Genomic DNA, 27,624 nt, shown 5'->3' with positions numbered 1-27,624 from the left:
GCAATCCTCTATAAATATTATTTCTCTAGTTCAAGATTTTGATAAGTATTGAGCAGGAGTGACTCACAACTGTACTCTCCCTGGGAGCCCAGATATTCTAGATTCTGATATTCTGCCTTACTATTACGCTTTAATAGTTAGCCTAGCTGTTGGTAGGACTGACAATCTTCTTTTTTAAAAAATTAATTAATTAATCCATTTTTGGCTGCTTTGGGTCTTCGTTGCTGCACACGGGCTTTCTCTAGTTGTGGCAAGTGGGGGTTACTCTCTGTTGTGGTGCAAGGGCTCCTCATTGCAGTGGCTTCTCTTGTTGCGGAGCATGGGCTCTAGGGTGCATGGGCTTCAGTAGTTGTGGCTCATGGGCTCAGTAGCTGTGGCACACGGGCTTAGTTGTTCCACAGCATGTGAGATCTTTCCCGCCCAGGGATCAAACCCTTGTCCCCTGCATTAACCACTGTGCCACTAGGGAAGTCCCAGGACTGATGATCTTCTATGGAAGCTGAAAAGTATAATGAAGACAGATGACTAAACAGAAAAGCATGTGACACTACACCATTATACTAGTTCCAGTTTCTGTAAACTGGGGCTATAGTTGTTTGGGAATGGAGATAAGACAACTTGATGCAGCATCAACACTCAAATGCTTTAACTGGAGAAGAAAGGAAAAGCACCATGTTGGACTTTCTAAAGGTAGCTGAAACTTAGTTATAATACCTGGCCAGATAATACTAATACAATACTTGGCCAAATATTACAACTCCCAGTGATGCAGAGGGAGTACAATTGTAACTCACCGCTGCCCAATACTTATCAAAACTTTGGATTAGAGAAATAATATTTATCTGCATCATAGATAAGAGAAAATATCTGGGTCATAGATCAGAGAAAAATTATTTTCACTTTGTATATAATGGGTTCTAGAAATTTTAAATTATAAAACATAATCCTATAAATACACCATTACTAAACAAGTCTTTAGACCCCTGCAATAAGGGGCCTAAAGCAGTAATGTAGTAGGACAGATATTTTAAGGACTTTAATAGTTCAGAAAAAATTTCCAAAATCTTTAAAATTTTCAATACATCCAAAGTAGTTTGATTTTTAATACTCAAGTAATTCATATCCTAATTTACAGGCACAACTAAGAAAGAAATTGCAAAATATTTTACTACTAATAATTTAGCTATATTTTACCAAGCAAAGATTCAAAGCCACAAATATTCAATGAGGACCTAAAATGTATATGGCAAAGTGTCCTCTTACATTAAAAAGCAGTGCATGATAATGATTACACAATCAGATCTGTTAAGGCCATTAGGAGTCTGTAATTCAGGCCTAGAACAGAGAATTCTAAACCTATTTTTCTCAGTGAAGATAGTTGTTACAGAAAATTTCTTTTAATGAATATATGCAGAATAAATATATATTCCACTATAATTATGTCAAAATACATATAATGTTTAATGCAGAAGAAAAAGAAGCTACATAGTTTCTTACAAAGTGCATCTTTTTCAGAAAAGTAAACATTATTTCATTGAAATATATCAGTAGGAAGAAAAGGGGAAATAAAAAATTTTCACACCAACCCAATGCCATGTCCAAGCTACATGTTAAAAGGACATCTCTAATCGTTACCAAAAGGTGTAAGAGAGCAGCATACTTGAATGTCATTTCTCTTTCATCATTTTTACCTAGGTAAGCAAAAACATATTTAAAAACAGAATATACATTAGAATTTTAGAATATACATCAGAATGCTTAACAATAATAGATAAGCTTTATTACTGAGTGCTTACTATGTGCCAAGCTGTATAAATCTGTTTATTTCATTTATTTCTATAACAATAACCCTATCAGACAAGTTTACTATGATCTTCATTTTATGGATGAGAAAACAGTCTTAATGAGGTTAAGTAATTGCCAAAGATCAGTTTGTGAATAAATGATGGAGCTGGCATTCCAACCCACACAGCTAACCTTAGAGATCATGCTTTGTCGCTTCCAAAGAACATTCAATTATTTCTACTCTGGGTGGGAAGAAGGACAATGATTCCCAGTTATGAAACAAGAAGAAAATTAAACTCATAACTTGCCAACTGGTTTAGACAAAGGTGGAGGATCATAACGTAAAGCAATACCTTGAAATGGAGGTGGATACCTGGGAGTATTTGTCTAAAGATATGACTCAAACAAGAGAGGTACTTAGAGGGACAAGGCAACTATCTAATTAATATGTTCCATGTAGTTCCAGAACTTATTGAAAGATTGGATTTTATTGCATGCAAAAGTGGGGCCGAGAAGACAGGATTCTAAGCCCAATTTAACCAGAGAAGCTCTACTTTTCTCTGTTTTATATAGTGTGGTGCCATGAAATACTTATCGGAACAAAGATTTCTGCTGAAAAGTTTGAAAATTACTGATTTAATCAATGAAGATCAAAGCAAATAATCAGTGGTCACTGGGAATCAAGGAGCAACAGAAGAACCAGTTGTGGGTAGTATATTCAGCCCCTGGAAGGACTTGTGTAAACAAGTTGATCATGACTAGGAAGGGAAGAGAAGAGAGCAGAGAAACCAGATTTGATATAATTTTCCTTCCGTCTTTCGGAGAACATTTCTTTAACATTTCTTATAGTGCAGGTCTGCAACTGATGAATTCTTTCAGCTTTTGTATGTCAGAAAACATCTCTATTTTACCTTTGTTTTTGTAATATATTTTTTGCCTAGTGTAGAAAACTAGGTTGGTGGTTTTGTCTTTCAGGATTTTAAAGATGTTTCTCCACTCTTTTCACTTGCACTATTTCTGACAAGAAATCTGACATCAACCTTATCATTGTTTCTCTTTTGCAGCATATATTTTTAACCCTCTGGCTGCCCTTACAATTTTCTCTTTATCACTGGTTTTGAGCAATTTGATTATTATATGCCTTGGTATAGCTTTATTATGCTTCTTGGGCTTAGAGTTCATTGAGTTTCTTGGATCTGTGGGTTTGCAGTTTTCATTAAGTTTGGAAAGATTTCAGTCATTATTTCTTCAAATATTTTACCCCTTTAGCCCCTTTTGCCTTTCCTTTGAGAACTCTAATGCTAGTATGTAAGGCTGTTTGAAGTTGTTTCACAGCCCACTGATGATCTTTTGTTTTTTATTCTTCTATTCACCTGAGTTTTATTTTAGATAGTTTCTATTGCTATGCTTACAAGTTAACCAGTCTTTTCTTCTGCAGTATTGAATCTGCCATTGACTCCATCCAGTATGTTTTTCATCTCATGCATTATAGTTTATTCTCTAGAACTATGATTTGTGTCTTTTTTATGTCTCTAGCTTGAATGTATGGAATACAGTTATAATAAGTTTCAGTGTCCTTCTCTGCTAATGCTAACATCTTTGTCAGCTCTGAGTTTGTTTTGATTGATTATTCTCCTTATGGGTGGTGTTTTCCTGCCTCTTGTTATGCTTGATAATCTTGATTAGATGTCAAATATCGTGAATTTTACCTTGTTGGTGCTAGATATTTTTGTATTCATATAAATACTTTTAAGCTTTGTTCTGGGATGTAGTTAAGTTCCTTGGAAATAGTTGGATAACTTTGGGTCTTGCTTTTATGATTTTTAGGGGAGTCCAGAGCAGTGCTAAGTCTAGAGATAATTATTCCCCACTACTGAGGCAAGACTTCCCTAAGTGCGGTAATCAATACTCCATGAATTATGAGTTTTTCTAGTCTGGCTGGTGGGAACAGATATTATTTCCTGCCCCGTGTGAATGCAGAGTACTTTTCCCTCTAATCATTTCAGATCATTTGTTTCTCAACCTCGGGTAGTTTAGTTTCCTCACATATACTTTTTTTTCTTTTGAGATGGCTGTTTTTTTTCGTTATGATTTATCATAGGACATTGAATATAGTTCTCTGTACTACACAGTACGACCTTATTGTTTATCCATTCTCTATATTATAGTTTGCATCTGCTAATACCAAATTCCCAATCCATCCCTCCCCCACCCCACCCCTTTGGCAACCACAAGTCTGTTCTCTGTGTCTGAGTCTGTTTTTGTTTCGTAGATAAGTTCGTTTGTGCTATATTTTAGATTCCACATATAAATGATATTATATGGTGTTTGTCTTTCCCTTTCTGACTAACTTTACTTACTGTGGTAATCTCTAGGTCCATGCATGTTGCTGCAAATGGCATTATTTCATTCTTTTTTATGGCTGAGTAGTATTCCATTGTATATATGTACCATATCTTCTTTATCCATTCATCTGTCAATGGGCATTTAGGTTGTTTCTATGTTTTGGCTTATTGTCCTCACATATACTCTTTGATCAGTACTCTGCTGAATACTTGAGGGAGACTCTGCAGATTTGCAGGACTCTCCTGTGCAGCTCTCTGCTCTCTAACCTTCTATCCTTTGAACTTTAGCTGCCCTGGTCTCCCTGGACTCTTAGCTCTGCTGCTTCAACTCAGATTGTCCACTGAGCTCTGTCTCTGGTACCTCTCTCCGTGCCACAGCCTGGCAATTCCTTCAAGGCAGCAAGCTAGGGCAATGGTAGGGTTCACCTTACTTGCTTCCCATCTCTCAGGAATCATTGTGCTTCATTGCCTGATGTTTAGGGTCTTAAACTCGTTTCATCTATTTTGTCTTTGTCTTTTTGTTTGGTTATTGTTGTTACTTCTGGAAGGAGGGTAAATCCAATCCCTGTTGGATTCCATTTTGGCCAGAAGCAAAAATCCAGGATTGACTTTAATCAATTTACTTTTTGACCTCCCCCCACCAATTTTGGGAGGGAACTAAGTGGTTCAGATGCTAACAACAGTAAGGTTAATTTTATTTTTGCAATAGGAATTGTCAAGTAATATACATGTCAACTAGGAGCTTTACTGAGAAACAATGCCAGATGATATAGGTTTCCCCCACTATCTGAAAATAGAGCATTCCTATGAAACCTTTTGTAAGCTAAAATGGAGTAAAGAAGAAGCAAATACCTTTTTTCATAAACATAAAAATCCTCTTTGATTTCTTTAAGTTACTGAAAACAGATGTTAATGTAGGTTTTTCATAAAATCAAAGTGGCATAAAGCAAACATGAAAAGCAGGGGGTACTTGTATTTCTTACCTTTTCCTCCTTGCTTAGCTGATCTTCCAGCATTCGCTTGTGGGTGCCACATGCTGAATTACAGTTACGCCTCCATCTATAACTAATTTCTGCATTTTCTTATAATCCATAAATTTATATCCTTTTAAATAATGTGACATTTACTTGCACTTACCTTGGTGAATAGCATCACTTATTACTTTTTCTTGTTCTTTTAAGAGGAACCTTGTTTGGTCAAAAATGACAGTGCCAAATTCCCAGTTAGCAGCAGGAAGAGTACAGAGGCATACAAGTTTTTTTAAAATAGGAGAAGCTGCTGCTTCTAGGAGACAGAATGCTTGGCACTGGCTATCTGCAAAAATAAAAGCATTAAAGGCAGTGTTTTTGTAAGGATGGTATATTCTTTTTGACAAATCAATTACACATGTTACTTCATGGAAACCTGAACTCTATCCAAATTCTCTTCTGAGTTGAAAATCATGAGATGGTATAGAGGCTTATTTTAGGATATTTATTATTAAAAAAACTAGTAAAAATAAAATTAAAAAAAACCCTCTGTAGAATTAGCATAATTTTATGGCTATCTTATCAGAAAGGATTTATTCAGTGACTAATTTGGTACGGCAAGTGTGAGGAAGAGAATCACATACTTTTTTTCTTTTCCCTCCACTATCAGCTTACAGCCTTAAGCTGAACACATTTATAACAATGACAAATTGTTTCTAGTTTTCACTAGAATATCAGTATTTAAAGATTTGCATTATTATCTAAAGTTCATAAGTAAAATGTAACCAAAAGAATGAAAAGATACTCAAGAACTAGTGTCATATTTCCTTATTGATTTTAATAATGAGCATAATATTCTTAAGCAGGCTGTTCTTTAGGAGTCGATGTAAAGAGTATTTTTCTTCACAGCAGAACAAATGATTTTAATCAGTATAGGAATCAATAATAACTTATTTACACCACCCAGAGGGTGGGTAAGAGAACAAATAGAGCAACCATTAACAGTTCATTTTTGCAGACTGGGAAGAATCTGAGGAGTTGCAGTTTGCTCTTCTCTGACGAATGTTGGGAAGCAGCAGTTTAAATGAAGAAGAAATAACATTTAATGGACTGGAGTCAGGCAATGGGGAGGGGCAGAGGCAGTGACTAGGCATTCCAAGTTTGGAAATAACTTGAAAGTAGGACTAGAATGAAGGAATATCTGAAACAAGTGGAGAATATTACATGGAAAATAAGGTTTGTCCTAGATACCCAGGAAAGGGCTTTCAAATTTACTTAATTTGAATGCATTTTAAAAGTATAATGCATACCTGATGCTTGAATTTCGATGACATTATCTGTTCTCCTTTCCTGATTTGCTTTCTGCAGGGTTTTATTAGTACCAACAATAGGACTTTCTTCTTGAAGAGTCAAAGAATGTTCTTCTTTGTCTTGAAGTTCTAATAAAAATATTAATTTGCATTGTTCAGGGAAACAATGTTGATTAAAATGCTTTCGTGTAATATGATCACAATTATTAAATTCTTTGAAATGCATCAGTATTAAATTGAACAACTCTTCAGGTCAATGGACCTAACATTGTGCTAGGTAGGAAGCTGAATGGTAATAAAGAAAAGAACTTCGGCATCAGATCAAATACTGTTGCTAAGTGTTATAAACACCAAGGATGGCTCCTGACACTTAAAAGGCACAGACTGTTCTACTTCATTTCTCTGTGACTGTCCACAGACCCTTTCTCTGCTACTAATCCTCTCTTATGCCCCAAACCCTACCTGCCTCCATCCTTCCTTAATAACATCGTTTCTTACTACTTACCCTTTAGCTCTCAGACATTGTCTATAAGAAGCTTTATATAACTGCCCATTCTACTTCCAGGCCAGCAAAGAGCCCCTCCTTTTTGTTTCCTCAGCACTCTGCATACTCTCCTGGCACTGACAACATTGTACTGAAATTATTTGCATGTCTGGTCCACTGTATTACACTGTAAGCTTCTCAAGGTCAGTGACAGTATCATGTTTATCTCTAATCTGTGATTTAGTGCCTGGCACAAAGTGTTCAATAACTGTAGTTTTCATCCTTCTTTTGTAAGTATTGCAGCAGATTAAAAAAATATGTATATATAATTTATTTATAATTAGAGCTATATTAACTAGATTGCAATGTTGTCCATTAATAATATGATTACAAGATAATTTTAGAAACACATTACCATCTTGAAACATTTTACTCTATGAGCTTTGAATACACAGTAAAAAATAATACTGTAAGATATCCTGATCTAGCTTGTTATTATTTTCAAGTATACGTTTTATTAACTATAAATAATTTAAATAGCTATGATTAAATAATACTAATTATTGGAGTTTTTGAGGGGGCCTAATAAGTTGTAACATTCTTTCTCACCCCTGCATCAACTATAAAATGACAAGAAGTAAAATATATTCCAAAATATTACCTCTCTTACTAATAAAAACTAAGTTGGAGAAAGGAGCTTAGTTTGAGAGTCAAAAGAGTTTGTTAATTAAACACCAAAATTAGAGTTACTTACCCTGCCCCAGACTATACTGTACTGGGTCAGGATTCTGCATGGTTGGGGAGCTGCCTGGGAAAGATTCATGACACAGAGAAGCAGAGGAGAATGCCTGTTAGTTGTGGGGCAGCTCATTCCTGCAAGCTTATGCCCAATGTATTCCTTTTCAAATTTACAATACAGATAATTAATTCCAGTTCCTCTGGGGAGAGCACATTAAAGGAGAAAGAGGCCAGGAACATAATACTAATTGAGGAAACATCAGGAGTACAGAAGCATTCCCACCTAACATCAGTATTCCTTTAATTGTTTAATTAATGGCTAACTTTTTAAATAAGAAAACATTCTTTTTATCTTTTTCTCCTTTCTTGTTGCTTTCTCTCATTTTCTGTTGTCAACATACCCTGTTACAAGACATCATCACAAGAATGACAATCAGAAAAGGATGTCAGTGCTAATTTTGGATTGGTTTCCTTTTTTTTTCATATGAATAGAATCTGAAAACATTAACAAACCTGAAAACAACAAATCTTTAAAAAATTCCTATTTATGTATCACACTCATAAGAGTTCTTTATATTTTGCTCATTCTCTTATGTAGAAATTATGCTCTGAATTATGGTACAAATTGGTTAGAAAGATCTGCTACACGTAGAATTGTTACCTAAGAAGGTAAGTTATAACGTGGTCAAACAATTACTTAAAAAAGAAACTTTATGGCATATATATATATATAAACAGAAAGGGTCACAAAATTATGAGATCTTTAAATACTTTTCTGCATTTTTGTTGAATTTTTCATTGTGAAAATGCACTGATTGACAAAGTAATATAACTTTAAATAGATCTATAAAAGGCTGTCATATCATGCTGCACATAAGGAACAAGCATTCTTTTTCACTTTTCTCTGTCGTGACTCTTTCCCAAGCAGCTCTCCAACCACAGGGAAACCTAGCCCAGTCCGGCATAGTCTGGGGCTGGGTAAGTACTCTGCTCAATTCTGGTGTTTAGTTAGCAAGCTCACTGGACTCTCAAACTAATTTTTGGTATATATTTTACTTGTCTTATTTGATAGTTTATTCAAGAGTAAGACCTTTTGTACATTAAACAGTATCAATACATAGGACAGTAAGACCTAAGTATATTCTAACTTTCACAAATAAATACTTTTGTACTTATTTCATTTAGGTAACCTATATCAAACACATTCTAGAATACTAGAATTCTAGAATTTTTTTTACCAGAAGTGAAATGATATGACACATTATGCTACTTCGATATGTTTATAAGTAATGAATGTAAAACAGTAACAAACTCAAACAGAAACTCTTTGATAAAGTTAAAAAGAGTAATAAGCAATCAAACGGGTAAAAAGTTCTTAAGTACACGCTAAAGTGTAAGCTAGAATATGGAGATAGAACTGTGAGCTAAAAGAGAAAAAAGAATGGCAGAATGATCAGCAAAAGTTAGAAATATTATGAATCTGTATAACCAAGTTGTACAAAGAGAGTTTTTACAAATAGTGGCTTTTCTTACAAGTTCAAACGCCCTTCTAAATTTTTTGGAAAATACATATCTACCTCTGTGTCTGTATATCCCATATCTATCTCCATATACAATAAATGTCATGAATCAATGACTCTTTCTTTGACTGACGAATAATGTGTTTTATCTGAAGACGTTTATTTCTTTACCTTCTATAATAAATTATACACTAAGTCCTTGAAGCTATCATACCTATACCAAAATATTACTAAATTACCCACCATCTTTTCCATCATTGTCTGTGACTTCAACCTTCTTTGAAGTGCAAGTCTTATACTTATTTCGCAGCATAATAAAGTCACTCAAAAGGTCCAAATTATTCTCCGATTTTTTACCATGTTTAAAAGATGGTTTTTCAATTTTTGAAGAAGAAGAAGATTCAGTAGATGGTACTGTGCTATCGAGTTCCAAGTAATCTTTATTTTCTTTATTTTGGATTATTTTATAACCTAGTTCTAGGTCATTCTTTGGTTTTTCTTCTTTTCTTGGTCTTTTAATAGTAAAATATTCATCAGAAAAACACAAGTCTGGTACTTCTTTTGCCAGAGATGGAGTCTTTTGTGATGGTGATAAATGATCGTTCGTAGATTTCTCATTAATAAGTACAATAGGTGAGGAACAACTTTTATGTTCTAGCCATGCTGAAAACAGAAAACGAAAATATCCAATGACTTTCATGCCTAAATGAGTATTCTACTAGGGTATTAAGATAACCTTTAGTTCTGGGTTCTTATTAATATAATTTGATCCTTATGAGTACTTTATTTACTGCTTTTAAAATCAATTCTTGGTCTGAATAAATTAATTTTTTAAAAGATAAAAATTCAGCATGTCTTTTCCTACTACTGGATCTAAGGTTACTGAACAAAGAAAGAACTCCAGCCTATTGCCTATAGGCTTACAGCAAGTCATAGCCTTGGCGCTATCATACCTACAGTTATTCTAAGGGTCAAAAACTTATGTACCAAGCAAGCCACAGACCAGAAGAAAATACTTGTAATACAAATACTTTAAAAAAGACTGTATCCAGGGCTTCCTAGGTGGCGCAGTGGTTGAGAATCCGCCTGCTAATGCAGGGAACACGGGTTCGATGCCTGCTCCAGGAAGATCCCACATGCCACAGAGCAACTAGGCCCATGTGCCACAACTATTGAGCCTGCGCTTTAGAGCCCATGAGCCACAACTATTGAGCCCATGTGCTGCAACTACTGAAGCCCCCGTGCCTAGAGCTGGTGCTGCACAACAAGAGAAGCCACGGCAATGAGGAGCCCGCACACCACAACGAGGAGTAGCCCCCACTCACTGCAACTAAAAGAAAGCCCATGCACAGCAAAAAAGACCCAACACAGCCAATAAAATAAATAAATAAATAAATTTATTTAAAGAAAGGCTGTATCCAAAATATATAAAGAACTCTTATAACAATATTTGAAAAGAAAGCCAATTAAAAATTTGACAAAATATTTGATCAATACTTCATATAAGATATGCACATGCTGCAATATGGATGAATCTTGAAAACATGCTAAATAAAAGAAGTCAGTCACAGAAGACCACATATTGTATGATTCCATTTCTATGGAACATCCAGAATAAACAAACCTATAAAGACAAAGAATGGAAGTGACTGCTAATGGGTACAAGATTCCTTTTGAGGAATGATTAAAATGTCCTAAAATTGATTGTGGTGATGATACCTCTCTGTGGCTATACTAACTTTAATGGTAATTCAATGGTTTTTAGTATATTCACAGAGAAGTATATACTTTAAATGGTTGAATTGTATGGTATGTGAATTACATGTCTATAAAGCTATTAGATATTTTTTTAAAAAAGAAGATGTAAATATAGCCAGTGAGCTTGTAAAAAGATGCTCATTATCATTAATTATCAGAAAAATACAAACTAAAACCACAATAAGATACCACAACACACCCATCAGAATGGCTAAAATTTAAGATTTTCAATGCCAGGAGTTGGCAAGGATATAGAGTAACTGAAACTCTCACACCTTGTTGGTGTAAATGTAAAATGGAGCAACCACTTTGGAAGAAAAGCAGTTTCTTAAAGAGTTAAACACACATCTACCACAAAACCCAACAGTTATACTCCTAGATATTCACTGAAGAGAAATGATACCAAATGTCCATAAAAAGGCTTCTACAAGAATATTCATAGCAGTTTTATTCATAATAGTAAAAAACTAGAAAAAATCCAGGAGAGTTGATATACAGACCTTGGTACATCTATATAGTGAAAAACTCCTCAGTAATAAAAAGAAATGAACTAGTGATACACACAACATCATGAGTGAATCTCAAAAATCTTATTCTGAGTAGAAGAAGTCAAACACAAAAGAGTTCATACTGTATGATTCCATAAATGAAATTCCAGAACAAGGGAAACTAACATATAGTGACAGAAAGTAGACCAGTGGTTACCTAAGTCAGGGGTGAAGGTTGGTCGGGGAGAGGGGTGGGATAGAAGGAGGATCACTACAGAATGCAACAGAGCACAAGGGAACATTTTCGTGATAGAAATATTTTATATCTTAATTGTGGTGATAGTTTCATGGTATATAAATACATGTGTCAAAACACATTAAACTGTACAGTTAGAACAAGTGCATTTTATTAAATGGAAATTATACCTCAAAGTTTATTTGAAAAAAATGTAAGTGTTTTATAGGCCAGCTAAATAATGTAAATGAGTGAAGTATAGGGCCAGTGCTTAAATCATAATCTTTGGGAAGACAGATTTTTTTTCTTCCAAGATATGGTCTATAAATTTTTTTTTTGCTTTTGCTTTCATTAGAGATACTGGTATAGGAAACATTTTACTTTTCTTTTAACTATACTAAATATAAGACAAAAGTGCAAGGGTAGTGCTAAATACTAACACCTGGACCCAATTTGTGAGTGCTGGGAGCCACAGTGAACTGGAGGGTGCATGGTCTGTCTAAATGGTGAGCTGCTACCAGCCCTAACCAATTGTTGCCATGTGAGAATCTGAGTCTGATTTTTGGAATTTTAAAGACAATTTCAAAATACAGATCACTTTCACACAACCCTCCAAATTTTAAACGTTGATAACTAATTAAAACACCATTTGGGTCAATAGTAAGTGGGCTGAATAGGATCTGAGTGCTACCAATTTGCAACCTCTGAGATATTTTCTAGAGATATTCTGGAGTGTTTAGTAGGTAAATAGGAACTGTTTACTATTTCACTTTTCTGACTATTTTCTTCTACTACTCTCTTTAACCACCCCTATCCTGACAACGTGGCCATGGGCTCCGGATAAAGTTATTGCTTTTTAAACTTCAGAATGAAACTTCAGGATTCGTAATTCTACTAGATAATAAGATGAATTATATGTTTCATTTTAACCTCAAAATAGTTACTTACCATAATAAAGATTATATGTAGCTTTATAGATTTAATACATTATTATGGATATTGGAAGACCCCATAAAATCTTCTCTCTTTTCTTTGTCTCACAATCTGACCCCATCTCTTTAAAAATTCTTCTTATATCAGGGGTAACCATCTGGGTCTTAGGATAGACTGGTGTGCATTTGCTTGACATAGTCTGTTTATCCTCTTTTCTACCACATCCAAAGCCCTCTGTCTTCTGTCTTTGAAACATCCCTTGTTGATAACAATTCTCACCCCAATTCCTATCTCCTTAGAGCAGTCTTCCAACATACACAATAATGTCTAAAATTTGCTTTTAAATATGTTTATTTACTCTGTAATAAACTAAAAGTAAACTTCCCCAACTTCTTTAAGAGCTAAATTTATTAACTATTGCACAAACTGACTTTAAAACAATACATATTTAAAAAATACACACTTCAAAAAGGTATAATTGAGTCTAAGTATGTTCCATTTACTATAATGGCATATATAGCAACCAATATAACTCAAAAGAGGAGGGGGAGTGGCCAAGATGGTAGAGCAGGAACACCCTGAGCTCTCCTCCCATGGGCCCACCAAAATTAGTACAACTATTTGCAGAGCAACTATTGATGAGAAAGACCAGAAGACTAGCTGAAAAGATCTTCAACAACTAAAGATATAAAGAAGAAACCACAACCAGACAGATAGGAGGGGCAGAGACAGGGTGTAATTGACACCTCAATAATTATCCTTCCATTTGTAGGATCCCCCCCGCAACACACACACTGGGTGGGTTACCTACAAATGGGAGGATAATAATTGAGGTAAATTGCAGAGGTTCTCTCCAAAGAGCAAGGGGTCTGAGCTTCACATCAGGCTTCCATGACTGGGGTCATGCACCAGGAGGACGAGCCCCCAGAACATTTGACTTTGAAGACCACAGGGGCTTTACTTTTGGGAGAGCAGGAGAGCAGGAAATAGTCTCCACTCTTAAAGGAGGCACACAAAATCTCACTCACTCTGAGACCCAGGGCAGAAAGGAGCCTGAATCAGACCCACCAGCTAATCTTGGAGAGATTCCTGAAAAGGCAGGCAGCAATTGGAACTCACTCTGGGGACACAGATATTGGCAATAGCCATTTTGGGGCAGCTTGTTCTTCCACATGGATTCTGGTGCTGGCAAGTGCCACTTGGAATCCTCCCTCTAGCTTATTAGCGGGACCGGCCCCACCCACCAGCCTGTCGGCACTAGTACTGGGATGCCTCAGGTCAACCAGCTAGCTGTGTGGGGACACAGCCCCATCCACAAGCAGCCCCCCACCCCAGCCCTGAACCCCCAGCCACCCTGGGATGTGGTCCTGCCCACCAGTAGGCCCAGGACCCATTCCTGCCCACCAGCGGCTGGACAACAGCCCCCACATCTCCTAGACCTCAGCCCTGCCCACCAACAGACCAATACCAGCTATGACATCCCAGGACCCTGTAGCCAGAGACCCCAGCACCTGTCTCCACCTACCAGTGGGCCAGCCCTAGCCCTGGATCCCCTGAGCCCCCCCACCACCCACCAGTAGGCTAACATCAGCTCTGGGACACTTTGGGCCCCTCAGCCAGCCACCTCAGGGTCTGACCCTACCCATCAGCTGGCTGACAGCAGCTTCAGGACACCCCCACCCCACAGCTAGCCATGTCAAAAACCCACCCCGCCTACCAGCAGGCTGACACTAGATCTGGGACCCCCAGCTCTTCAACCAGCCACCCTGGGACCTGGCTCTGCCCATGAATTGGCCAACAGTAACCAACCACCTTGTGACTCAGCCCCACCCACTACTGGCCAGCAGCCTCCATACAAGGGCAGGGCTTGGCAACCAACAGGACAAGGGGCCAGCCACACCTACCAGACCACTCACATTAGTCAGTCTGCCACAACAGAAGTGCCTACACAGCCCACAAAGGAGGCACGCCTAGTGCATATAGCTGTGGTGGCCAGAGGGGAGTGTGCTGCTAGGACACATATGACATCTACAAAAGACTGCTTCTCCAAGATTGGGAAGTATAACCAACCTAATACACACATAGAAATAAAAACTGTAGGGACTTCCTAGATGGCCAGTGGTTAAGAATCCACCTGCCAATGCAGGATACATGAGTTCAGTCCCTGCTCCAGGAAGATCCCACGTGCCACAGAGCAACTAAGCCTGTGCACCACAACTATTGAGCCTGTGCTCTAGAGCCTGTGAACCACAACTATTGAGCCCATGTGCTGCAACTACTGAAGCTGGCATGCCTAGAGCCCGTGCTTGGCAAACAAGAGAAGCCACCACAATGAGGAGCCTGCACACTGCAGTGAAGAGTAGCCCCCCTGCTTAACCACAGCTAGAGAAAGCCCATTTGCAGGAATGAAGACCCAACACAGCCAATAAATTAATTAATTAATTAATTTTAAAAAAAAGAAATAAAAACTGTGAGTTAGGAAAAATGAGGGGACAGAGGACTATGTTCCAAATGAAGGAACAAGATAAACCCCCGGAAGAAGAACTAAGTGAAGTGAGGATAAGCAATCTACCTAACACAGTGTTCAAGGTAATGGTCATAAGTATGCTCAAAGAACTTGGGAGAACATAGATATAAACTCTAAATAAAATACTAGAAAAAGAAAAAAATTAACTCAAAAGACATTTTTGTCTTCTTAAATTGTATAAGTGAAAAACGCTTAGTGAGTAAATTTTTTGGTAACAAAGGAAGATTTTCTATGGCTGAAGAGAGATTACTAGACATTAAACACTTAAAGCTCAGCTGTCAGGTTGAAAAATAACAGTGCTGGTTCGTATCTAGGTTGATGTAAACAGCAAATGGGCTAGAAATTAATCATTTATAAAAGGAAACAAAGTCACTTTACTTGAAAATGGCTAGAAATTTAAAGCTGAGACTATAAAATTTTAGAACAAAAAGAGATTTTTAAGGATTAGCTAGTCAAACTTCCTTATTTTTTCAAGGAAGAAAATGGGGTTTAGTGAAGCTCAAAATTATAAATTCTGGCAGAGCCAGAGCTATATTGAATGCTGGAATTTAGTTTTATTGTCCCAATCACCTAGTGGAAAGCCAGTATCTAACATTTCCTCATTCTGAAAATGTTTACACAAGTGATATTTACTATCATATACTTACATTCTAACTGAAGCACACTCGTAGGCAAAAATGTCTCCAGTTTAGTATCATCAGTAGATAGAACATTATGATACAAATATGTACTCAGATGTTCCAAAGTTTCCGTCACAATCAGATTTAGTCCTGCTTGTTTCCACCACTCTGCACTTACAGGATTAACCACAAGTCTTTCTTCTTCAATAGAAAATATCTTTTTCAAATCTGTAACTGAATATTGACTGTTGGGCTCTTCAGTTCTTGACGCTTAAAAAACCATAACAAACCAAAAAACAAATATGAGAAACAGTCCACAGGGCAAAAAAGGTGAAAAAAACATAATAAAAAGAACTACACCAGAAACTTCTTATAAAGTAGATTTTTACAAGTGAGAAAAAAAAACACACCTAGTATTTCATCTTCAAGATGCTAATATTTGTAAAAGTCCAAAGTATTATAACAATAGAAGTCACGTAAAGGTTTATTTCAATCTATGGAAATATCATGAAATTAAAATTATTCTACTATTTAGTAGGAGGTGAAACTATTATTTTGTTTGAACATTTTAGTAATTATTAAATTAATATGTTTGATAATATTTTGAAGAATTAATGTAAGATTTATTAAATCAGAAATTCTAATTCATTATAATGAGCCTAAACAAGAAGAGATATTTTATCAGATTTTATGATGACTATTATTTTAAATACTGTGGCACAGAATTTTCTGTTTCATTACTTTTTAGCCTAAGTTGGGACAGAGAATATTGTATGGAGGAAATGAAGTAGCATAACTACTTTATATTATTATCTGCATTATAAGCATCAACCCAAAATTAGGATTACAAATTTTGAAATCCTAATTTTGGAACTATGCTTTTTATAATGACAGTGCTTTCACTAATAATAATTGAAAATAATAATATAACAATATATTTCTTTGTTTCTTTTTTTTTGTTTTTAAAAAATTTTTTATTAAAGTGTAATTTATTTACAATATCATGTAGGTTTCAGGTGAACAGCACAGCAATTCAGTTTTATACACACACACACACACACACACACACACATATATACATATATATGTGTATTCTTTTTCAGATTCTTTTACCTTATAGGTTATTAATAATATTGAGTACTGTTCCCTGTGCTGTACAGTAGGTCCTTGTTGGTTATCTTTTTTTTTTTGGTTATCATTTTATACACAGTAGTGTGTATATGTTAATCCCAGCCTCCTAATTTATCCTTCCCCCTACAACCTTTCCGCTTTGGTTTGTTTTCTGTGTCTGTGAGTCTCTTTCTGTTTTGGAAATAAGTTCTTTTTTTTTTTTTCTTTTAGATTCCACATATAAATGATATCATATGATATTTGTCCTTCTCTGTCTGACTTACTTCACTTAGTATGATAATCTCTAGTTTATCCATGTTGCTGCAAATGGTATTATTTCATTCTTTTTTATGGCTGAGTAATATTCCATTCGTGTATATGTGTGTGTGTGTGTGTTTATATATTCTTTTTTTTGGCCACGCAGGCATGTGGGGTCTTAGTGAGGCATGTGGGATCTTAGTTCCCTGACCGGGGATCCAACCCACACCCTCTGCATTGGAAGCGCAGAGTCTTAACTACTGGACTGCCAGGGCCATCTCTACTACATTTTCTTTATCCATTCATCTGTCAATGGACATTTAGGTTGCTTCCATGTCTTGGCTATTGTAAATAGTGTTGCAATGAATATTGGGGTGCATGTACCTTTTCAAATTATGGTTTTCTCTGAAGGTCTGCCCAGGAGTGGGATTGCAGGATCATATGGTAGCTCTATTTTTAGTTTTTTAAGGAACCTCCATACTGTTATGCATAGTGGCTACACCAATTTATATTCCCACCAACAGTGTAGGCGGGTTCCCTTTTCTCCACACCTTCTCCAGCATTTATTGTTGCAGACTTTTTGATGATGGCCATTCTGACTGGTGTGAGGTGATACTTCATTGTAGTTTTGATTTACATTTCTCTAATAATTAGCGATTGTAACAATATATTTCTATTGATTGTACCTTTTCATCTATACTTTCTATTTAGCATTCAAAATCAATTAATCTTTACCTCTAAGCAAAAATGGGTTCAAAGAGTTTCTGTAGCTTTCGGATTGACACACCATACAGTATTTGTTAGCTGATTCTTCAGCAGTAAGCAAACTACTGAAAAAGAAGAGCTGAAGTTTAATATATTAACTATATTGTCTTTTTGCATAATACAATTTTAAGAAAGGTATTTTTCTAAGTATTTTCTACACTTGAAAGCATGTCAAAAATGAACTCTGTTTTATAAATGTGTGAACTGAAGTAAAGAGTTCCATAGACCAAATTTTTTTTTTTTAATTTTTTTGGGGGTACACCGAGTTCAATCATCTGTTTTTATACACATATCCCCGAATTCCCTCCCTTCCTTGACTCCCCCCCTCGAGTCCCCCCCCCCCGCCCCAGTCCTCTAAGGCATCTTCCATCCTCGAGTTGGACTCCCTTTGTTATACAACAACTTCCCACTGGCTATCTATTTTACAGTTGGTAGTATATATATGTCTGTGCTACTCTCTCGCTTCGTCTCAGTTTCCCCTTCACCCCCCGCCCCCTCCCATACCTCGAGTTCTCCAGTCCATTCTCTGTATCTGCATCCTTGTTCTTGTCACTGAGTTCATCAGTACCATTTTTAGATTCCGTATATGTGAGTTAGCATACAATATTTGTCCTTCTCTATCTGACTTACTTCACTCTGTATGACAGATTGTAGTTCTATCCACCTCATTACATATAGCTCCATCTCATCCCTTTTTATAGCTGAGTAATATTCCATTGCGTATATATGCCACATCTTCTTTATCCATTCATTTGTTGATGGGCATTTAGGTTGCTTCCATGTCCTGGCTATTGTAAATAGTGCTGCAATAAACATTATGGTACAAGTTTCTTTTGGGATTATGGTTTTCTTTGGGTATATGCCCAGTAGTGGGATTACTGGATCATATGGTAGTCCTATTTGTAGTTTTTTAAGGAACCTCCAAATTGTTTTCCATAGTGGCTGTACCAACTTACATTCCCACCAACAGTGCAGGAGAATTCCCTTTTCTCCACACCCTCTCCAACATTTGTTGTTTCCAGATTTTGTGATGATGGCCATTCTGACTGGTGTGAGGTGATACCTCATTGTGGCTTTGACTTGCATTTCTCTGATGATGAGTGATGTTGAGCATCTTTTCATGTGTTTGTTGGCCATCTGTATGTCTTCTTTGGAGAAATGTCTATTTAGGTCTTCTGCCCATTTGTAGATTGGGTTATTTGGTTTTTTGGTATTAAGCTTCATGAGCTGCTTGTATATTTTGGAGGTTAATCCTTTGTCCGTTGTTTCATAGGCAATTATTTTTTCCCATTCTGAGGGTTGCCTTTTAGCCATAGACCAAATTTTAAATGCTCACTTCCTCCTTCCCTGGGAAGGTTTGCCAGTTTGCCAGCTCCCTAACTGCTCCTGCTTATCTGTAACTTACTCCTGCCTCTATTTCCTTCACTGGAACCTGGAGTCAGAAGGATGACTTGGGAGAGTTTTAGCACTTCCTTCCATAAACCGTGCCAGCGCCAATGCTACAAGCCACCCAAAATAAAAATACAATTTACATAAAATTACTGTGCTTACCATACAAAATGGTAGCTTCAACATGAATTTCTACACAATTGCTGTCCCTAAGTTCATTCTAAACAGAATTTTTGGAGCTTCTACTGGCTGAGGGTCAGAACTATGAAAAAGTTCTGTCTGCTCTATCTTCTTAGGAAGTGACAGGTCCTAAAGTTTAGTTCAAGTCCTTCAGTCTTGTATGTGAGTGAGTGATGTGTGTCTGTTTGTGTATTTTGGGTGCTGAGGAGAGAAGGAAGTATGTATGACAAGCAGAGTAAATCAATAAATACAGCTCATTAGTTGGTATGAAGTTATTAGCCTTGGTAGGGAAGAGACCAGTAATTCACTAACCCTTTAATCTATGCCCCAAACTGCCTACTCCCTCCTAAGTGAGAATTGATTGTATTTTGTTTCTCTGTTCACATGGAGCATATGTGAGCATGCTAATTGTAAGTACTGCTAGTTAAATTGACAGTTCTGGGTAGTAGCAGACAACTAGGTCTTATGTCTAAACCATCCAATTTACCCACATAATCCAAAAATCTGGCATGTGGTGGCAAGTATTTGAGAATCTAGACAACTCTTGAAACTTACCAAGGTCTTTTTGAGAAATCGACAGCTCAGATTGTAGGCAATTATTTTAAAGTGAAAGGAAGAGGAAATATGAGGCAAGCCATGCCCTGCAGGAGACCATGATACAGACAAATATTCTCATTCTTTTTTTTTTGACTGCACCACGAGGCATGCAGGAGATCTTAGTTCCCTGACCAGGGATTGAACCCATGCCCCCTACAGTGCAAGCGCAAAGTTCTACCCACTGGACCACCAGGGAAGTCCGTATTCTCATTCTTAACTGAGCTTTCTGAAGATATGTCTGAATTTGATATCTTCTTTGGTCATATATAAAAATATATTCACAGTTCAGTAATCAATTAGTGTGGAAATAAAGACAACGCCATACAGACTTTTCTTGTTAGCACATAAAATCTAGCATAGAGTTTACATGTAGCAGGAACTCAAAATATTGTTAACTCAGTATATCTCCAACCAAAATGTTGTGTTCTGAAATAAAAGGAATTAGGGCCATAAAAGCAGGTTAAGAGTATAATAACATTACATGTTATTTTTCCTTTCTGTTTTTTTTAAATACTTTTTCTCTTTGTTTTTAGTTTCACAGTTAAGGTGTAAATCCATTTTTTAAACAGGGAAATTTAGAGTTTTATATTCATGAGCCAATGGAAATGATTCACATTTCGCCAGTGATAAGGCAATTCCTTTAAGTTGTTTCAAATGGCCCTAGAACCTCTGGCTAATTTAAAAGTCCTTTTGTTCTAATTTTGGCAAATCATAATACACAGATAAGACTTAAGTTTCATAAATTCTCTTTAGATATTTGAATTATAACAATAGGTAGGTATATAACTTGTGTGATTAGAAAGTTTACTGCAGTTTAAGTAAGTACTTTCTATATCATATTGAAATTCAAGTTTATACTAATGTCAGCTTCTAATCGCCAGTCTGCCTTAACAGATGGATTAGGGTATATGGAGTAAATAAAAGAGTAAAAGAGCACACAAAAAAGTATAGGTCGTGCAAATAAACATTTTGCACCTTAGCAAAGGGATTAAAAATATTTAAACCAATTATAGGTAGCTTCTGTACTTGTCCTATGGTATTTTTTTAGAGCTCATATCTGATATGGGCAGTTCTAGTTCATGGTAGAGTTCTGTAGGGCACAAGTTTATCCCCCAAAGGAAATACCTCTTTGCCAGAAGATGAAGATAATTGGGGCCCTCAATGTCAGGATCCTCCATCTTATGCTGTGACACCTTCTTGAGACCATTAATAGAAGCCTGAGCAGCTAGTGATGAGATGCTCCAGCTGCTTCCAGTAACCCAATAGCATTCTCCTTTGGCAGATCAGCAAATCACAGCTAAGAACTCAAAACCCAGCACACAGCTCCCACAGTGTCCACTCTGGGAATATTCTATTAGAGACTTGGAGACCTTCCTGTAATTTTCCTTAAAATGTATTATTTTAGGACATATTAAGTTCCAGGATTACAGTGGGGGAGAAGGGTGCTATACTGGTTATGTTCTTAGTTGTGTAACTAGCATAAGAAGTAGAGGAATGAGGTGACTTTATTCCAGGATGACAGACTAATCTAACATAAAAAACATTAAATTACAGGCATGCCATATAGTATAAAATAGCAACCAAAGCTATCTCAGATTCAGAGGACAAAGATGCTGGGCTATTAAGCTATGCAATTTTGGCTCAAACTAGAATACAATGATCTAACCCTGCAGTATAAATTCTGAGATTACAGACCATTTTGCGCTGTAACAATGGGGTACTTAACAGATTTGTGGATCAGTATTTGGTTCTACATGTCTGGTTTCCCCAACACCAATACCACATTGACACAGGTAAGCAAGGTCAGTGGATTTCCTCTGTTAGAGATGGGATGAAATCTCTGGTACTCCCAGGGAATTAAGTTGATAGCCAAATCTATTGTTCGACCACTGAACACACTGCTCTGTTATCCTTGGCTATTCCTGGTCAGAGAGGTGTGACGAAACTTTTGGAAGACCTCAAAACAACTCTATGAGATATATACTATTATTATCCCAATACTATAGATAAGGAAACTGAAGCACAGGGCAATTAAGATCACAGAGTTAGTAAATGATAGAGCCAGGCAATCTGGCTCTACTTCAGGGCTCTTAACTACTTATTATGGGCTGAACTTTGTCCTCCCCAAAATTCATGTTGAAGCCCTAACTCTGTGTACCTTAGAATGATTGCATTTGGAGATTTTAAAGAGGTAATTAAGTTAAAATGGGGGATTAGGGTGGGCCCTAACCCAATATAACTGGTATCCTTTTATGAAGAGGAGATTAGGACATAAGACATGCATGGAGGAAAGACCACACGAAGACAGAGGGAGAAGACAGCTATCTGCAAGCCAAGGAGAGAGGCTTCAGAAAGAATCCAAGCCTGCTGATATCTTGATCTTGGACTTTTAGCCTCTAGACCTTGAAGAAATAAATTTCTGTTGTTTAAGCCACCCAGTCTATGGTATTTGTTATGACAGCCTTAGTAAACCAATATACCAGTGAAATACCACTACACTGTATTTCTTGGTAGTGAGTGCCAATAGAGGCAGTGCCATTGGTAAGCATCCACTGGCAATGTTCTAAGCAGAGTGTTTAAATTTTAAATTTAAAATTAAAATTTTCAAGTTGTTTAGATTTAATGGTAATATATTCACATTCAAAATACTAAAAGTATAAAAGAGCCTAGCTTGATCATTTATTAGCTCCTATACTGCCAGGCTACCTAGTCCCCTTCTGGGCTCAACCAACATTACCTGATTTTTGTGTGCCCTTCTAAAGATATTCTATGCATATAAAAACAATTATGTGCATATATATTTATATATTCCCTTCAGTTGCTTACTATAAACACTGTTTAATCTCTTACATATTTTTCACAGAGGTATCTTGAAACTGACTTTATATGGAGAGATTCAATTAAAGGTTGCTTCTTCTGAATTGCAATTTGAGTTCTAGATATAATCTTTACTTACATTTTACAAACAGGAGAAGATGGAAATGTCTGAAGTTCTGCACATAATGAGTTCACCGAAGAATGTTGGTTTGTTGGGTGTAGATGAGTTAATGGCATTTCTAACTCTACTAGAATATATAAAAATAAAAAAAAAAGTTACATAAACATTGAATAAAATTATGTATAATTCATAACTTTTTGTAAGCAACCATTATGTGTCATCATTATGTTACAACAAAAATTTTCAACCAAAAGAAATCTGGGTTATTTGAAATACAAAATGACAGTTTTAAATTTCCATCTGTGCAAAGGATTACACATATATCATACAGTATCCCAACTATGATAGTGGTGATTTTTTAAAAATACACTGACAACTAAACTTTATTGTTTACCATATAAGATAAATTCTAAGACTTTATGTGTAATAATGTTTTAAATTCTGACAACTTGTGTTGTCAGTATTTAGGAGCTAGTACTATTTTTATCGCCATACTAAATACTGGTGATGTTAAGCAAATAGTATGAATAGAGAATAATTCTTCACCTTCAAAAGTCTGAGGTCTAGGTGGCCTTGCACAGAGTTACATTTTCATAGGGTGGGCTTGAAAAACTAATCCTAATTTATCATAAGTAGTCCGTGTGCTTCTATCACTTTCATAAATAAAGCAGTATACTTCCAAAGAGATGATTAATATGATTCAGAGATAAATGTAACTAAATAACAGTATCATCACCATAGTTAGGGAGCAATACAATCTGACATTACACTGGAAGGAAAGACGATTCTGAGATTCCAAATTTGGTAGGATAGAAACAGTAACAATGATAGGATTGCTTTGGGGATCAAAAAGTTAAATTTACAAAAGTATAACAGGGTCAGCAAGATTGCTAACACTGAGGTAACATATAAACCGCTTTTCCTGAGATATAAAATCATAAGATTTCTATTTTGAATATTAACACTACCTCCTCCATCCCTCTTCCTCAATCTCTGTAAGTCTCCACCGTGTATTATTCAGTTTTGGTGCTAGAGGATGTTAATGGCAGTAACAAATGGAAAGGGGTAGATAAAAGAACAACTTGGCTTGCAGTAATCAAATTTTAAACATGAAAACTGTCTCATCGTAGACTTTATATGTGACTGTATTGTACTTTCACTTCATATGTAGGTATCTCCTGATAAGTGCAATGATTTATTCAAAATTTCTACCTGGTTCCCTGTACTCCGGTTCACATAGGCTTTGAATGGCCAAAATGTCTCTGGAGCTGCATTTTATATCCTCAATGTCAATTCCATGCTTGATAGTAAGATCTGGAAAAAAAAAAAGAGGAAGAAGTCTACTATCAGCAAAAGTACTATGATATTAGTTTTCCTGTTATCGTGTTCATTCTTCAGTGGCAATGATTCTGAGGAGTCATTTAGTACACCCTCAGGGCCAAGTGAAGGCTGGGAGTGCAGCGCCACAGTCATTCAGGAAATTCCCCTGTCCCTTCCGTTAGCATTCACCAATTTGTGTCCTTCTCGCCAGCCCATGGGCCACCTGCAGTTTTGAGCTCTGCTAGATTTTCAAGTTCTGGTATAAATTTGATCCATTTACTCAGGTTGGCTTTTCATTACCTTGCTTGACTTGTAGGCTGATCAGTAATTCTCCTGATTTAGTCTTTTCTGCAAGAATTCCTTCAAGTCTGTTGATGGCAAGCATCCCTATTCTCAATGAATATCACAAATCTCCCTTCACTCCTCCTTAATATTATATATCTCTGATTATTTCAATTGGAATTTATGAGAGGAAAGTTAAATATTTGGGCTCAAATTATATTAAAAGACTTCAACAATATTTACTAAATCTAACTGGGAAGAAACCATCTAAATTCTAGGTTATGACTCTGCCAGTCATCTGATCCCATGAATTATAAGCTTACTCTCAGCCTCTAAAGTCAGCCCAGAAGTTGTTAGTGCTTTGTCATTATGTATGAGAAAATAATGCAAAAAAATTAATATAGTCATGTATGGTTTAGTTCTATTTGCATAATTATCTTGAAATGGTTAGATTAATTTCAGAGACATTTTAAGCATGCAAGTGTATAAAGGGAAGACAATGAGAAGAGTCTTAATAATAATTTTGAGATTTCATTGTGTAAGCTTACAGGATACTTTTTAAAAATCTGAAGATTCAGAAAAAATTTAACAAACAAGAATTTTTATAACAAACATTCTCAGGTAGTTCTAACAAGTAACAGATTTTAAAATTACCTCTCACCTCTTTTGAAAAGCTTTTCATTTTCATCTACATAATTTATTATCTCTGGCATTAAGTTTAATGACTCCTTCAGTTCTGAGAGTGATGGAATATTAACGTCTTGCTTGAGGCTTGTAGGTATTAAAAATTCACACTCAGACAAAATTGATGGCTGAAATAATATGCAGATAAAACAAGTTTTTAGTGAGGTTTTCCAAATAAATATTTCTGAGTTCATAAATAGATACATTTGCTTAATTGGTGTACCAAATTTTAAACTAAACCCACACTCAAACATTTTAATGCTCTGCATACATTTTATTTAAAAAATAAATGTAGCAGCCAAAAAAAATATATTACAAGAAATGTTCTGAGTAACAGCCTTCATGGCCATTGATTACATTAGTGACGTACAATGTCCCTAGATGCAGAAATATCTTCTTTTGTGGTAATAACGAATTTTCAAAATTCTAAATTAAAAACAATCACTGCAACAAATGAGAGCCAATGAATGGGGAAAGTAAAAAGAGTAGACGGAGTGGAATGGATCTTTACCGCATTCCATGGAATTTATTTCTCTTTCATTCCTACAGAACTGGATTCTTTAACAAGTGAGACTGTATGTGCATAACTCAGAATTAACAGGGGAGGAAGAGAGGGACTGGAGAAAAGGGGCTCATAGGTGAATTAATATTTTTACCATGTGTATTAAAGTTTTTATTTGTTAAAAAAAAAACAACCAACCAAACAAAAAACTTTAAATGCCTTAATACCAGCATATAAATGACCACTTAATGTCCTATCCCAGGTATATTAATTAAAATTATTGGGAGAGGTTTTAAAATTCCCTATACCAGGGCTGCACACCAGACCAGATAAATCAGAAGGTATCTTAGTAGGATCCAGGCTTCAGAATTTTATTAACATTTATCAAGTAATTCCAATGTGTAGCCAAGGTTTAGACTGCTATCTCTGAAGTAAATTTGACTCCTTAATTGATACACATTCAATCCATTATCAAGTCTTTTTAACTTGCCAATATTGCTTTAACCTATAAAAATGTGATTGACTGACTTTTATTTAAAAATTACTGAAAGCAAATATTACAGCTTCATTTAAACCTACTGTATCTTCCAGCTTCTCCTGATAAAAGTTCTCTTCATCCATGTAAAAATCTTCTTTCACAAAACCTTCCAAATCTCCTTGAAAGGAGAAACACTCCCTTAACAAAATATAAAGCATTAAATAAGTGTTCACTAAAGACAAGGTAAATACCAAATGTAGCCAATCAACATACATAGTGATTAAAATTAGAGCTGAGGTAAAGCAATGATAAAACACTATGATCAATAACATCTAGACTTGTGAGCATACAAAAAATATTTTCTCCTCTTAAAAATATTTACAACACTGGGCAATTAAGTACCTGAAAAAATTAGCTTCTGTGAAGATCTGTCCTTTGAAATCTAACAAGGGATCCTTTACTAAATATAGTTTTAGCCTACTCAACAGAGTATGCAAAGTTGGTAGCTGGCTTTTATAGGCCATCAAATTATCTACAAAAATTACTTCTTCATCAATAGACAAATCTGAAAATAAATAAGAAATATAAAAGAATAAGAAAAAATCTAAAAGTTATACAAAAAGATCTAGATAGTTATTGTAGTCAGCCACTAGATACAGTTGTGGTTTTCAAATATATTTCATTTCATTTATGTATTTATTTATTTATTTGAAGTATAGTTAATGTACAATATTATGTTAGTTACAGGTGTACAATAGAGTGACTCAAAATTTTTAAAGTTATACTCCATTTATAGTTATTATAAAATATGGCTATATTCCATGTGTTGTACAATATATTGTTGGGCTTATTTTATACATAATGGTCAAACACATTTTAAATTCTTTAGTTCTTCATTGTACTGTGCAAATAAATCATGTAGCATGGTACTAGCACACAGGTAGAAGCTCAATAAAATTTAACATTATTTAGTACACTGGGTAGTAACCAAATACCCTGAAAGAGCTGTTGTGGCTCATATTATTTTCTAATAAAATTAATGTAATCAATGAAGGAAAATCTCTTGTGGTCTTATGCCTCAAAATAGCCAGGGTTAGCCCCAGCAAGACTGTAAAGGAATAAAAGCATTTGACTTCTGCTGACCCTACTCTTTTCTTCTCTGCATGATTTTCTCTCTTAAGGTCTCCAATTCATCCCCAGAGACTGACAGGTAGGGAGTGGAGATGGTCTGCAAAGCCTACAAACGAGACCGACTCTGACTCTAGTGCTCTAAAGATGTTCAAACATGTTGGTTATAAAATTAATTACAATCAAAACTATATAGTGAAGTATCTAGTAGAGAAGTGTGACATAGCTTATGTATTAGGAAACACAACTGCTAACAGGTAATTACTGAAATAGGTTTCTCCT

The 27,624-nt window shown here is 35.8% G+C and overlaps 1 protein-coding gene across 1 annotated transcript in view; it reads right to left on the bottom strand.

Annotated features, from left to right (window-relative positions):
• Positions 1–27,624, bottom strand: part of SHOC1 (shortage in chiasmata 1) — a 93,214-nt gene that overhangs the window by 39,221 nt on the left and 26,369 nt on the right. Inside the window, exons 9-19 of the mRNA XM_057725100.1 lie at positions 26,617–26,779; positions 26,316–26,412; positions 25,212–25,362; positions 24,161–24,262; positions 22,967–23,075; positions 17,815–17,909; positions 15,739–15,981; positions 9,394–9,813; positions 6,409–6,537; positions 5,268–5,444; positions 1,587–1,691 (exon numbers count right to left, since the gene is read on the bottom strand). Of these exons, the coding sequence (XP_057581083.1) occupies positions 1,587–1,691; positions 5,268–5,444; positions 6,409–6,537; positions 9,394–9,813; positions 15,739–15,981; positions 17,815–17,909; positions 22,967–23,075; positions 24,161–24,262; positions 25,212–25,362; positions 26,316–26,412; positions 26,617–26,779 (1,791 nt within the window). The remainder of the gene's footprint in view (positions 1–1,586; positions 1,692–5,267; positions 5,445–6,408; positions 6,538–9,393; positions 9,814–15,738; positions 15,982–17,814; positions 17,910–22,966; positions 23,076–24,160; positions 24,263–25,211; positions 25,363–26,315; positions 26,413–26,616; positions 26,780–27,624) is intronic.

Source organism: Hippopotamus amphibius, chromosome 2 (assembly GCF_030028045.1).
Source record: "Hippopotamus amphibius kiboko isolate mHipAmp2 chromosome 2, mHipAmp2.hap2, whole genome shotgun sequence".
NCBI lineage: Eukaryota > Metazoa > Chordata > Mammalia > Artiodactyla > Hippopotamidae > Hippopotamus > Hippopotamus amphibius.
Note: the sequence above shows the minus strand (reverse complement) of the source record. Positions and strands in the feature narration are given on the sequence as shown.